This window comes from Myodes glareolus, chromosome 15 (assembly GCF_982192425.1).
Source record: "Myodes glareolus chromosome 15, mMyoGla1.1, whole genome shotgun sequence".
NCBI lineage: Eukaryota > Metazoa > Chordata > Mammalia > Rodentia > Cricetidae > Myodes > Myodes glareolus.
Genome location: NC_142040.1, coordinates 26,400,931 through 26,416,349, shown reverse-complemented (window position 1 = coordinate 26,416,349; position 15,419 = coordinate 26,400,931). Strand labels below are relative to the sequence as shown.

General features: G+C 42.1%; 1 protein-coding gene across 2 annotated transcripts in view; it reads left to right on the top strand.

Annotated features, from left to right (window-relative positions):
• The first annotated feature begins 6,201 nt into the window (after positions 1 to 6,201).
• Tnpo1 (transportin 1) overlaps positions 6,202 to 15,419 on the top strand; it is an 85,768-nt gene continuing 76,550 nt past the window's right edge. Inside the window, exon 1 of one of the 2 annotated variants that reach the window (XM_085676815.2) lies at positions 6,202 to 6,351. In XM_085676815.2, coding sequence (XP_085532941.1) covers positions 6,337 to 6,351 — 15 coding nt within the window. In that variant the 5' untranslated portion in view covers positions 6,202 to 6,336. Of the gene's footprint in view, positions 6,352 to 6,994; positions 7,096 to 15,419 lie in introns of those variants that run through there. The other variant, XM_085676816.2, reaches the window with a different exon arrangement.

Sequence of the window (15,419 nt, the reverse complement as noted above, 5' to 3'; positions counted from 1 at the left end):
AGTTTTGTTTGTTGCTTGTTTGGTTTTAGGGAGGTTTTGTGTTTTGTTTTGTTTTTTTTCCTTTCTGCACTTGGCAAGATGTGTCATGCCTTCCTTGTGCCTCTGGGGTTTCTGAAATCCACTGTCATTTGGATTGTTCTCCCCTGTAGGGAAGGTGATATTCTTTCTGCTCTTCAGATTTGTTTCTTCATCTTTAGTTCTCAGAAGTTGAAGAATAGGTGTCATGACATAAATTTCTTTGCATTTATATTACTTAGGTTGTGTGTGCTTTGTTTTAAATAATAGCTTTGTTGAGATATAATTTGTAAAGCATAACATTTAGCCTGTTAAAATGTACAATTCAGTAGCTCTTGGTATATTTACGGGCTTGTGAAACTTCATATCTAATTTTAGAATTTTCACCACCTCCAGAGAGAAACCCTATACTTCCTAGCTGTCACTGCCCCAACCCCGCCTACACCCTTAGCAACCACTAATGTACCTCCTGTTTCTATACAGTTGCCCATGCCAGACATTTCCCATAAATATGATAATTCAATATGTGATTTCTTAAAAACTGGCTTCCTTTACCTAGCATCTTTTCAAGTTTCATTCATATGATAACATTCATATCTAACGCTAATAAAAGTACTTTATTCCTTTTTTAGAGCCAGATAATAGCCTGTTGTAAGGATGAAAGGAATATATTATTTACTCATTAATCAGCTGATACCTCTATTGTTCTACTTTTGGGGTACTTATAGTCACAAGATACTGCTATGAACATCTGTGCACCGTTCTGGGGTAGGCCTGCTTTCATTTTGGCTATGAAAACTGCTGAGAGACAGGGGGATTGTGGATTTAATTGTTTTGAGGAACTGTTAGACTGTTTCCCAAAGCAGCCTTAGCATTTTATAACCGTACTAGCAAGGCATGAGGGCGCCAGCTCCTCCTGTGCTCCCCAGTAACACGTGAAATTCCATAGTTATACTATTGGATATCAAGTGGTATGTCCATGTTTTGATTTGCATATCCCTAATAGCTACTGATCCAGAGTTTCTTCTCATAGTCTTTTATTTCATTTTATATGAAAGGATTTAAGTATATAAAATGAAGTATATGTATCATATTCTTTGTGTGTGTGTATGTGTGTGTGTGTGTGTGTATTTCTTGACTGAGCTTGGTGGTGCACACCTTCATTCTCAGCACCCCGGAGGCATAGGCATGTGAATCTCTGTGAGTTCGAGGCCAGCCTGGTCTTCAGAGCTAGTTCTAGGACGGTCAGGGATATACAGAGAAACCCTGTTTTGAAAAACCAAAAAGAAAAAAAAGGAAAAGGAAAAATGCTCAATTTTCAGCACTTGCAATAGCTCTATGACCAATTTGGGGTTACTTTTTATACCCAATATGATGTACAGAATCAACTTGACTCCTTGGCATGTCTGCCCAACCCCTACAGCACTGCTCTTTAAAAAGTCCATCTTGCCTTCATTTAACTATGCTGAGATCTTTGTTCAAATGTACTCAACTTCTTGAATTATAGGTTCATATTTTTCAACAGACCTCAGACGCTTTCTACTATTATTTCTAAGAATTTTTTTTCATTATCCCTCATTCCTCCCTGGGTCCTTGTATTACAGTCACCCAGTTCCATTATACTGCTCAACTGTTGTGTAGGCTGTTCTTGCTTTGTTAGTCTGGATAATTTATTTACCAAGGTCTTTAGTTTTATTCTTTCTCCTCCCACCCCCAACTCCTCTGTTCTGTTGCTAAATTTGTCACCTGTGCCAGCTCTGTCATCTTGGCTTGTCACCTACAATCTCCCTCTGCCCCATACAGCTTGAGTCCTTGATGAATCTTTTTCTGCTATATCCATGGTATTGGGAGGTATTACGCTATAAGATTTAGAATTTTTGTTTGTTTTGTTTTGTCTGTTTTTCAAGACAGTGTTTCTCTGTGTAATAGCCCTAGCTGTCCTACTAGCTCTTGTAGACCAGGCTAGCCTCAAACTCACAGAGATCCACCTGCCTCTGCCTCTGGAGTGCTGGGATTAAAGGTGTGGACCCTCACTGCCCAGCAAGATTTAGAATATTTTAATGCTCTTCCTTTTACCTGACTTTTTCTGAAAGTGCTGGCAAGAAAAATGGGGTAGCGGACAGATATTGCCCACTATGGCCAGTTTAGTAGAGAAGCCCAAGTTCCTCAAGTGTCTTTCTTTGACACTGAAGAGAGAAAACCCCAGAGGTAACAAAATTATAGACATTATCCTAGGGAAGAACAAACTAGGCACCTTACTCTACCCAAGAGTAGAAATCTAGGCTGTTAGGTCTTTGTTGATATGGCAAAGGGGTGGAAGGAGTGTTAGGATTTCTGTTGCTGTGAAGAGACACCATAACCATGGCAACTCCTATAAAAGAAAGCATTTAATTGAAGAGGCTCGCTTACAGGTTCAGAGGTTCAGTCCGTTATCATCATGAGAGGAAACATGACGACATGCAGGCAGATGTGGTGATGGAGTAATAGCTGAGAGTCCTACGTCTTGTAGACAACAGGAAGTTGACTGAGACACTGGGCAGTATCCTAAGCACAGGAAACCTCAAAGCCCGCCTCCAGTGGCACACTTCCTCCAACAAGGCCACACCCACTTGGGTGAAGCCGCATCTCCTAATAGTGCCACTCCCTATGAGATGATGGGGGCCAATTAAATTCAAACCACCACAGAATGTATCATGATTTTCTTTGATTTTTGCTGATTTAACCAGTTCTTTTCCAAAAGTTTCCTGTATCCTATGCTGCCCCTTCCGCAGGAGAGAGCAGTGTTTTGATGGACCTTTTTATTGTTTGTGTCTTGTCTGGGCCATTGGTATTTCCAACTGGTTGAGTCTTCAGTTTCAAGTATGAGATATGTAAGGCTGAAGAAAAACCTGAATTCATCATTATGTCCTTCCTCGAATCCCAAGGTCCTTGCTTAGTCTGTTTTCTATCAGAGCTTCTTCTGCTTGCTTTCTATGTAACGCCTGGGACTTTTAGCTGTATTTAGAAGAACAGTGAACACCATCTACTTCATCTGCCCAGAAACGGGAGTCTGAGTAGGGCATTTTTATAAATAGAATTATATTTTAATTACTAGGAGTTATTAATAGCTCAAGAAACTTTGAAGCTAATTTTTCCCACTTAATAATAACTCCTAATTTATCATTTTATAAATTAAGGTCTTATATAAGGGTTTGCTTTAAGTAAGAAATACCTATAAATTATTTACATATTCCTGAATTACTGTAACCCCCCTTTCAACTCTTTTAAATTCCCAAAAATTATTGCTTAGAAAAGATTTTTCTTAAGGTTAATGTGGAGATGTTTCAAAGCAGAAGACAATTCCTTAAACTGTCTGGTGTTAAATGATGAAGCGTTAAGAAGGGGAGTGGGTAGAGGGTAAGATAACAGTATCTTTCCCGAAGGACAACTGAAAAAACAGTTCTCAGAAGCACCCTATTTTAAAGCTTGCCTGCCTGAAACATTACTTCAGTTCTCTTGGTGAATTTTTATATAATATTGGTAGTTACTAATCACCACTAATAAAATAACTTATTAATAGTAATAAAAGTATTACTAAAATAATGAAGTCTTAGTAATATTTGCCCATTAGAGATATTTAGCAAGTTTTGGACTTTCAGATCTTTTTTTTTCCAAAATCACCCCCCCTACACACAGGCAAACATAGTCATTTATATTCATTAATGTCCATCAATACTTTTATCTATTGCCCCATCGCTGCCTGCCGACTGCTACTGAACTCATATGCATTATCTTCCTAGTCCTGTCTATGACAAAGTAAAGGTCTGAATGACAGAACTACACGCATGCAGGAGTGGTAAGGTTAGCGTCTGGACACAGGTCATGGTAAAGTCGGCATCTGGATGCAGGAATTTTGGTAAAGCCAGCATCGCGATGCAGGTCATGACCTCCTGAGATCACAGGGTTTTTGATGATGCTACATCTGACAAAGTCAGCAACTTTTCTTTCCCAAGGGTTAGTTTTCTCACTTTAGTGCCATTTCGTAACTGTTAATGTTCTTTGATTTTTGTCTTTGTCAACCCTTTCACCTAAGGAAAATTTGATGTAGAAATTAAAGAATATGAAGGCTGTGAAGAGAAAAGCAATATTTATTTACCATCTTAAACTTCAAAATATGTCATTGAAAAATGCCAACAATTCTGCAGAGTTTTGTCACATGAAATGTAAAGAGAAAAACACCACCGAGTAGCCATTATTATATGCACAAAGGAAAAACAAAATAACAGGAAAGAAAATTAAATAAGCCATGTTAATAAGCTTTAATGATAAATAAGAGTTATTATTTAAAACACATATTTTTAATTTAGGCTAGAGGATGAGACAAAGGCCATCTAGATAAACATCTCTACCCACTGTCACTTCACGATGACCTTTTCATTTCAATGTTATGAAAGAATAGATTTTTGGGTTACCTCATCTCAATTTCATAACATCTGATAACCAAGTATTTTTTTAAAGATTTTGAGGGGACAAATGCCAACTTTACCTCATATACTAATAAATACTCAATTCCTCCTCCCTTTCAGTTATTTCCAAATTATTATTTAGGTGAATTTATATTAACTGCTTGGTAGGTCTCATAACTGCCATTAATTGCTAACCTTTCTGATTGGATTTAGATTTATTCACGTGTATGAGTGTTTTACAGACATGGATGTCTGTATGTATGTATCCCTGGTGTCTGAGGAGGTCAGAAGAGAGCACTGGATTCCTGAAACTGGAATTATAAAGTTATGATCGACCATGTGGGTTCAGAAATAAATGCAGGCCCTCTGCAAAAACAAGGCTCTTACCCACTGAAGCATTTCTCCAGCCCCTAATCTTTTAGATTCCCAACAATATTTTATTTTGTTAAGCTCTAGCAATGTAAAAATCAGTTACCACAATCCTGAGTTATACAAGTCCCTGGTCTACAATGCAATCTTTTAAGTACAAAAAAGGCCCTATTTGCATTTCCTCGCAGACACACCAAACAGCGCTGGAGAAAGGTTTACATTAAATTGTTTTGGGGGGGGGGAACATATTTCCTCTTAGAAACCCCCTTTCCAGGAATACTACTTGATCCAGCTTCCATTAAGTTAACATTATAAAATGCGGATATGTATATTTTACCTATTTCATTTTTTTGAGCCAAGGTTTCTCTGTGTAGTTCTGGCTGTCCTGGAACTCTCTCTGAAGACCAGGCTGTCCTGGAACTGAGCAATCAGCCAGCTTCTGCCTCCTGAATGCTGGGATTAAAGGTGTGTGCCATCACACCCGGTCATATTTTATTTTTTAAAGTATTTTCCCTTTCTATGTTCAACTTTCTGATAATAAACATCATCTTTTAGTCTCAAATATGAGTTAAACTAATTGTAATGAGTATTACAAGAGAAGATTCTTACATTTCTTAATAAATAAGCCATCTTAGTAAACATTTAGCATTTTCTAGAATTAGGTACTATATCATATATAAAGTGATTAAGAGCACTAAGGGCCTATACAAAAAGTATGTGACACTAAGTTCTGGTGTGAGGATAAGTCTACCCGGCAACTCCCATTATCACAATTGGATTTAAACATGTCTACCTCTCCCATTTGAAAACATTTTCAGTTTGAAATTACAGTACTTTTCTCATGGTGGCTGTATAAAGCTAGGAGCGCTAATTATTTCCAAGCTCAAGAAAGTAGTTTTATATTAAGATACAGACCTAGAGAAGTAAATTTAATTTTCTAAATAGTTTCATTTGGTTTATACAGTGTTAGATCAGCACAGCTCAGAAGCCCATCTGGTCCCAAGCGGGCAGCGGGCCGCCCACAGCCATCTGCCTCGTACCGGGGAAGCTGTGGGATAAGCGGCGACTCCCGGGACTCGGCTGTCACTCGAGGGGCTACAGCGGGGGACACAAGTGTGGCCGGGGCACGTCACCTCCTGGAAGGGCCCTGCATCTAGACTTCACACTCACGGCCCGGGCAGCGACAGAGCCCCACGCTGGGCCTGAGGGGCCGCGAGGGCGTGGGGTGGCGGGCGCGGGGTCGAGGACGCGACCTCGGGGGCCGCTCGGGAAACCGCTGTCGTGCGCCGCCCGACGCAGCCCCGCAGGCCCAGGCCACGGTTTTCCCAGCCCCGCCGCCGTTGCCAAGGCGACCGCCGCCGAAGATTCCCGCGCCGGGCTCCGCCCCCCGGCCAATCGGACCGGCGCTCGCCCGAACCCAGATTCTCTTTGTTCCGCAGCCATTTCAGGCCCCGGACGGGAGGCAGCGCCGCTTCGGCAGAAGGCCCGAGCGCCGGAGGCCTCTGGGATGGTGTGGGACCGGGTAGGTGGCGTGAGGGTGCGTGGCCGGGGCGGAGGGGCGGAAGCGGCCGAGCGGGCTCCCACCCGCCGTGCGTAGGGGGACGAAGCTCGGCTGCCGGCTCTTCTGGACCCGGCCCGGCCGTTTGGAGCCCGCCGGCGACGGCGCGGTTCTAAGCCCAACAGCTGCCGCCCCGGGCGCCCTGCGGGACCAGGACGGGGCGGGTGGCGCCCTAGGGCGTGGGAGGTCGGTCCTGGGGCGGGAGGGCGGCCGTCGGGGCGGGCTGGTGCGGCGCCTATCGGGCCGCACCGGGCTAGGACCCGAGGTCGCCGGTCTTTGTCCCGGAGCTCACACACCTCGATTTCTGCAACCAGCTGATCCGCCTCCCCCGAGGGCCTGCTGGCCTCGCGACGTGTTTTCATCATTTTAATGTTTGTAACTACGGGTTTTGCTTAGGTTTGTGGGGCTTGCACATCTGACCGTGTCCTGTCCGTACACGGCACAGGGAACGGCCGCCGAGGAACAGACCAGCCACCACAATCAAACTGGTTTTAGAAAGGCTTTCTTCCCCTCAGAAATGATCTCGCGTTGTTTAATTTTTTTTCTTCAAATCACGTGGGCCTTGCAGGGATTGTTTACAGTTTCACTTTGTCATGCTAGTCGCAAATCCGCTGTAACTGTAGAAACGAATTTGGAGGCCGTCCACTAATTGTGAAGGTTGTCTAAAGAAGCTTAGTTTGTCCCTGCTGTAAAACAGGAATGGCTTCAGTGAGTACGTAAGCGGTGCTTAGCCCCCTAAAGAAAAGATGCTTGTTAAGTGCAACATGTTTGATGAAATCAGTATTCGGAACTGACTTGTCCGGAATATGCCCATTCATATGTGTTCATCTTTACCTGCTGGGTTTGAAGTCTCCCTATCGAATTTCTTCCTTTAAAGAGTGATAAGAAAATGTACTTAATGAGGTAGTGGAGGATTTGGGTTTTGGGGCGGGGTTATGGTTTCTATAGTCTCCCTTACCCTGCGTCCCAGTTATTGGAGAGAATGGCTGACCCGGCTGAAAACTTGGAACTACAAAGAGAAAATAGTAGTTTAGAGGTGCGGGTTTCTTTTAAAATCTTTGACCCGTGGGTGTGGGGGAATTGTGGCTTGGCAGTACTGTTTTTACTTGATTCGCTATAAACCCATTGGGGTCTGTTTCATTTTCCTCTTCTGAAAAGTGGCCTCCACCTTCCATGAGCCTTCATGTGCTCTATCGTCACCCCAGTCAGGATACTGAGTTCCTCCCATTGAAAGACTGTCACAAATATTTTTTGTACTTCTTTCTCCATCGCTAAAAGCCTTTCGTCATTACATAATATGGGCAGAATAGATTTTTGGGTAAAAAAAGTTATCCTTGCTGTGACGATTTTCAGTATCAATATTTGTTCTGTTCGTTGTTTTCATGACTGATTTTCCCGACTTATATAATGTTAAAGTGCTTGTGTGCATTCAGTTTTTTTTCCTGAATGAATTGTGTGGAGATGTGAACAAGAGCTTTAGTCAGAGGAATTTCTTGTATTTGTTAACCATATTGGGTTTTGCAAACATTTTTTTAGGAAAAGAAATCAGGTTTTAAGGAAGCCAAATCAAGTTACACATCAAGTAAATTAAAGCAGTATAAACAGAGGAGAGGCGCGCAGGGCCGTGGGGGCTGCGCTTCTTTGCCAGGTATGAAGAATGTGGCCCACAGGTGCTCGCCTTTAATCCCAGCACTCAGGAGGCAGAGGCAGGTGGATTGTTCAGTTCTAGGATAGCCTGGTCGGCAGAGCCAGTTCCAGCCCTGCCAGGGCTGCACAGAGAAACCCTGTCTCAAAAAGAAAAAAAAAAAAAAAGAAGAAGAAGAAGAAGAAGGTGTAGAAAGCTGGACTAGAGTGAGCAACTGAGAAGTCTTTGCATTCACGGAGGACAATGCCCCTTCAGAAAGGGAGGGGTTGGAGTGAGTGGAATTTCACGGAAGATGAGGTCCTGCTGGGCTTGTATTAGTAAGAGTTTGTCAGGTGAGAGAAGATGGAGTCACGGTGGAACAGGTGGTTGTGAGAGGGGGCGGTTTGTACTGAAGAGAGGTCCGAGAAGTGAGTTTGATTGGCTGGCTCTGGCACTTCTAAAGTGTTCTTGGAAGTCCTATCAGTTAGTGTAATAAAGCTCTTAAGCGACTCTGGGGTCAAATGAAATACTGAAACAGGAAATGAGGATGGAGATTTGTCTTGGAATTTTTTGTTTTATGTGTTTTTGTCTGTCTTTTGAGACAGGGTCTCACTGTGCAGCATTGCCAGTCCTAGAACTCACTTTGTAGATCAGGCTGGCCTCAAACCATAGAGATCCACCTACCTCTGTTCTCACCTTCCACCCCGAGTGCTGGGATTAAGCATACTCCACCACACGTGGCTGCCTTCTAATTTTTCTAAGATAAATTCCATACCAGAAGGATGGCCACATCTTATTTCCAAAAGACAATGACAGTGGAACTATTTGAGCTCCATATTGAAAGGAAATGTTGCTGTTGCTGTGAAGACCATACAGTTGGAACCGACAGGTGCCTTTCTATTATTGGTTTACTTCATGATGTAAAATAGAGCTGTCACACCAGGTGGTGGTGGTGCACACTGTAATCCCAGCACTTAAGAAGCAGAGGCAGGCTGATCTCTGTGAGTTTGAGACTAGCTTGGTCTACAGAGTGAGTTCCAGGACAGGCTTCAGAGCTACACAGACAAACCCTGTCTCAAAAACCAAAAACAAAAAGATAGAGCTGTCCTGTGTGGTATGGACATCAGGAGCAGACCCTTGAAGCCAGACCCTTTGTAATTCTCAGCGTAACTAAAGGCGGGTTACAGTGTCTTGAGTTTTTTGTCTGCTTTTGTTCTGAGAACATCTTCTGAGTCAGTACAGGATGCTCTTCTAACCCGGCCTGCGTGTGAGTGCTCCATGCATCACTACTCTTCTCATCGTTGGTGACTATTTTAGAAAACTAAGAAAACCACCAATCTCAGGACCACATGACGATTTCTATAAGCCCTTTGGTGTATTTCCTCCCAATACGAGTTTTTGTTTTCCTACAGTTTTATTACATAAGTAATTTTCTGCTTTTTTCTTAAAAACCTGATATAAACATTTAAGTTGTTTAGTTATTTTGTCTACTTTTTTATGACTATAATGTTTGGGTGAATTTCTCCTAAGAGTTTCTAATTTCTTGTAGCTGTATTAAAAACCTTGCAATGAACATCTTTGTGCATAGAATGGTTACTGCCTTTCTGATTCATTGTGATACTGAGTATCTTCCCAAATTCTGGATCCATAATGCCAAGCTGCTATTGCTTAAGGCAAGTTTTTTGTGGTAGTGTTCTGAGAAAGAGTCCATTTCTGTAGCTCTGTCCATACTGGAACACTCTGTAGATCAGACTGGCTTCAAACTCACAGAGCTCTGCTTGCTTCTGCTTTCTGAGTGCTGGGATTAATGGTATGGGCTACTATACCCGGCTCATGGTGGTGTTTTGATTATATTGTTGTGGCTGTTGTTTGTGTGAGTGCTGGGGATTGAACTGATGACCTCATGCAGGCTACACGTTTGTAAAAGGACTAAATTACACAGGCTGGCCTTGACTCACTGTGGTCCGGGGCAGTCCTCCATCTTAATCCTTTTGCCTTAGCATATGCTTATAAGCCTCTACTCATAGGCCTGCTGGCTTGTTTGTTTTGTTTTAAGACAGCTTTTCTGTGTTGCTCGGGTTCAGTCTCCATTTCTATCTTCTGGCACCAACATGGAGATAATAATGTCCACCACTGTGCTAAGGTTGCTTGAGGGAATGTAATAATGTTCCTAAAATAAATAGACGCAAAATAACAGTAATGCAGCTATGGATGTGAGATGAAGGGAAAGAAAGACTGAATTAATACATTTTCCCATTGTAGTATGTCAGGAGTTATCTGTAGACATCTGGTACGTGGTATTTCTTTTACATAATTCTCATCATCATAGTCCTGTTTTATACATGGAAATTGCTTCCCTTTAATTGATGGGAGGAGATGACTATACATTTTGTACAAGGGCTAGGTGTGCAAGCCTGACTCTGAATCTAGGTCTGTCTAAGTAAAAGATGATATTTGTATATTTCTATGTAGCACATATTTTCAAAATATAAACCATAGGCTACACTGTTAAAATAGTTATCAAAATTAAACCAGACAGAGATTAACTTTCCACATTTTAGAAAATGAAAAATTGATATTTACCTGGATGAAGTATAATTGGACATCTAGATATATAGATAGGTATGTAGATAAATAGATAGAAATCTGAATTCTAAAATGAAGGCAGCAAGCGTATGTAGACTCAGCATTCTTAGTAATGCTCTCAAACAAATGGGAAAGGGGAAAAAAAAAGAAAGAAATCACAAATTTGATTAAATTTAGTGACTAAGAGAAGTTTAAAGGCCCATTAAGTAATTGAACTGAAAAATACACTTGATGAAGCCCATTACTGGTGAAATAAATGAAAAGTCTTAATGGAAAAATAAGCCAGAAAGACTAGAGCTGTTTAACATAAAGAGAATAGAAGATGTTATGCTGGAAGGGAACAAAAACACACATGCATGCGTTTTTACAACTGATTGGAACATTAGTAAAATAGTGACATTGCATCCCCTTAATCCTGGTGCACAAACCACTCCCACTGACACAGGTCCTTTCTATCTCTTTTGATTTACTAACAAAAGAAATATAGAAGAGAAATAATAGAGAATTCCAAACTTATGTAGCATTTATGCGAACAAATGCTTAGTAATAGATGGTGCCAACCAAATCTTTAAAAAATGGACGTAAAGTTACAGAGCCACATCATTTATGTTTCCATTAGCAATTAACATTTTTTTGAGAAATACCTGAGCTGAGAAGATGGTTCAGTGGGTCAGGTGTTTGCCACGAAAGTAGAGGGCCTGGGCTTTGATTCCCTAGAACACATGTAAAGCTGGGTGTGGCAGCCTGCATCTGTAATCACTTGTCCTACAGAGAGATGGAAGACATATGTGGAGACTGTCCAGAAGCTTGTGGGCTAGCCTGATGTCCTCAGGAGACTGTCCTAAAACTTGTGGGCTAGCCTACTGTACTCAGCAATGAGCAAGGTAGAGGGGGAGGACTGACACACAAGGGTGTCTTCTGATCTCCACTTCTGTCCCACTCCAATATTTAAAGAGAAGGGAAAAATATAAACTAAAAATAAACTGTTTGACCTAGAACATAGAGGAACACGCAAGTTTTGGGAGTCTGTTAGTTAATACAGTAAGCCTCTAGAGGTAGGTTCCTGCAGCTGGAGAGAGCTGTGTACCACTGCTCGATTCTAGGATTGACTGCTGTATGTAAACAACATACAGGGTTACAGGGTTGCAGGTATTATGACGTAAACCTGTGCTGGCCTCAGGGAGGACTGGCTTGAGCATTTGAGAAGTAGAAACCCATTTCATGGAGTACTCAAGAGGTCAGAACCTGCTATGTTCTTGGATCACTGAGCAGGTCAGGTACCTAAGTGGCATAAAGTCAGGTCCATACTTTTTCTGTACACGGGTAGATTATATTTTCTACTCTGTGGTCCATACCAGCCTTGTCACTGTCATGCAGAACAGTTTCAGACAGTGAACCTCCTAACTAGTGTGGCCAGATTTGCCTCAAGGGTTTTCACTGGACAACCTGGTCCAATTGGACTGAGGTCTTAAATTGCCCTAGAATGAATGATTAAAATTTTGAAATGAAAATGCTTATTACTTGTGTAAATCATCAAGAACGGGATGTTTTTAAAAATAATTATGAAATACATAACAAAGAGAACAATTTCTTCCTTTTTCTTTTCCTTTCCCCTCTTCTCCTCTCCCCTCCCATCCCCTCCCTCTCTCTTCCTCCTGTGCCACCATACCTCTCACAACTCAGTTTTTTAAATGAGAAAATAGTCGGAAGAGGAAGTCTGGCTAGTCAGTGAGCATGGCGCTGTGTCACTAGAAGGGACATGGGCAGTAAAGTGTAAAGTCCGCTTTGTACTGACCACAGTTTAGAAACAAACACACAGAATCTACTGAAGGGGTCTGGCAGAATTCACACACTGCTAAATCAGCACAGGTATTTTATTTATTTGTTTACTTATTATTTTTAGGCAGGGTCTCATTGTGTAACCCAGGCCCAGGCTTCACACTCATCCACATGCCAGAGTACTGGGATTAAAGGCGTGTGTGCAACCACACCCAAACCAGGAATTTTAAAGTAAAGCCATTTTTGCCTTAGTAGCTTTCATTTTAACCGGGTGGGTACGTCAGGTGCTAGAAGGTCTTTGTAGTAACTGCAGAGCCTCCAGGTTCCTTGTCAGCCTTTTGTCCTCTGCATTCCATTCATAGGACTTGTAAAGTGGCTGTTTACGGTCTCATCTCCACCCGCCTGCCTCCTGTCTTAACTCTTCTCACCCTTGTATTGTACCTTCTGGGATTTACTGACCATCTACCAAAAAAAAGTTAGAGTATATTCTTATTTTTAAGGGTTATTATTTTATGTATATGAGTGCTTTGCTTGTATGTGTGTACACTGCACATGCCTCCGTGAGAAAGAAGAGGACATGGAGTTAGGGGTCCTTGTGAGTTGACCATGTATGTGCTAAGAACTGAAACTGGGGCCTCTGTAAGAGCAGCAAGTGCTCCTAACCCCTGAGCCATCTCCCGAGCTCCCTTCTCAACATCATAGACTTTTTAAAATTTTCTTAGACTTATATATGAGTGTTTTGCCTGCATGTATGTGCATGCCTGAGAACAGACTAATAGAAGGTTGTGGGTACTATTATCACTTTTGCCCCTCTAACATTCTACTAGTTTGTTCTGTTGTTTTCCTCTGGTGTGCTGGGGAGTGGGCCCAGCCTTTCAATTGCTCTGTTCCTTTCCAGGCCTCTTTTAAAATACATAGCTATAGGAATCCGAGAATATGTAAATTCCAAGTAAAATAGCTAAGTAAACAGACGTGGTTCAAAAATTGTTGATAGGTTATGTAAGTGTTCGTCAATGAACTATACTGTATTCATCAATCTGTATACAATGACTGGGGAAGCTAAGGCATACTTTGAATGATTTGTTTTCATTATTTCTACATATTTAGATGCACAGAAAAGAACTTTATAAAGATAATACAAAAGCACATCCCAGAGTACTTCTAGGAAGGGAACCAGGATTACGAAGTTTTAGGGAGCTTGAATCTCATATTGTCTGCTTTTCCTGACAATGAAGAGTCATATTAATTTTTAGCTGAGTGGTGGTGTCACACGCCTTTAATCCCAGCATTTGGGAGTTAAAGGCAGGCGACTCTTTATGAGTTTGAGGCCAGCCTGGTCTACAGAGCAAGTTTCAGGACAGCTAGGGCAATTACACAGAGAAACCCTGCCTCAAAAAACCCAAAAAGAAAAAAAAGAGAGTCATATTAATTTTTCATCCCAGGCCTTTTTAATGAAGTAAAAGGGAATAATGAAATAGATACTTTTTTATATTAAAAAAAAAGCAGTAAGAAGAAATAGATTGAGAGACTGGAGAGGAGAGCCAAGGACATTGCCTTTCTTAAATGTCAGAGTGGTCAGAAATCTGATCAAGGGTAGGAGGAGCCAGTGTGAAGATTTTAGGAGAAAAGTTGCAAAAGTGAAGGCCGGCAGGTAGGGACAAGTTGAACATGGCAGGGGAACCACAAGAAAACAGATGTTGCTAAAACATGACAAGGCGGGCTGTACGTAGTGCACTTGAAGAGGTACTGGCCCAAATTAGGTAATAACTTTGAGGGCTGTGATAGGAGAATAAGCCCATCCACAATTAATCCCAGGCTTCACCAGGTCATCTTTGCTGCTTTATTTCAAGCAGCTACATGGGGGCAAAATGGAGGCCTGGACATAGTTGTAGCAGGTCATGTTTTCAGAAAGCACAGTGTCTGGACCTCCCTGGGGGAGGACTGGGCAGTCTGATTCCAAGCACATTTGAAGGTATATTTGGATAGCACTGGGGGGATTTTAGATGTGGAACAAACAGAAAATCAAGAATGACCTTTTGATATTTTGATCTGAACAACTGGGTGAAAACTACTGACATTTAGTGATAATAGGCAGGGGGTGGGAGTAGATTTGAATGGATTAGAGAAGTAAATCAAGAGTTCTTTTTCAGTCTAGTTTGAAGTGGTAGGTCTCATAGGCAGATTGCAAGGTCCAAACCATCAGAGCTACAAGACTGTCCAAAAACAGATACGAGACCCCTCTCTATCCAGCTGTGTCTGAGATGTCTGTCTAACAGACAGATGCTTGCTTGTGTCTTACACTGGATGTTGGAGTCTAGAATTCAGGATGCTGTCTAATGGTATAGACCATATGGAATTGTGGACATGGAGAAGAGAAGACAGCCTAGCATGTTAGGACACTAACAGGGCCATCAGCAAGGGCAGAGGGAAATATTGACTGAGGTTTTTGTCCTGTTCAGTTTTCACAGTCGTTAAGTCTCAAATCACACAGAGGTCTATATTAATTATAAACTGATTGGCCTATTAGCTCAGGCTTCTTTTTTGGCTTTTCGAGACAGGGTTTCTCTGTGGCTTTGGAGCCTGTCCTGGAACTAGCTCTTGTAGACCAGGCTGGCCTCGAACTCACAGAGATCTGCCTGCCTCTTCCTCCCTAGTGCTGGGATTAAAGGCATGCGCCGCTGCCACCACCACCCAGCTTCTTAATTAACTTTTAAAACTTACATTAGCCCATAATTCTTGCCTGTGTTAGCCACGTGGCTTGGTACCTTTTTTGGCAAGGCAGTCACATCTTGCTTACTCTGTCTGGCTTCCTCTCTCTCCCTGTGATGACTGCGGACTGACTTTTTCCTCTTCCCAGAATTCTCCTGTTCTCATTGTCCCACCTCTCCTTCCTGCCTGGTCACCCCACCTATACTTCCTGCCTGGATACTGGCCAATCAGTATTTTATTAAAATACAATTGACAGGGTACAGACCATTGTCTCACAGCAGGGAGACCATGGGGACATGGTACCATGACTAAGGGAGAATGTGGTCACCTCTGT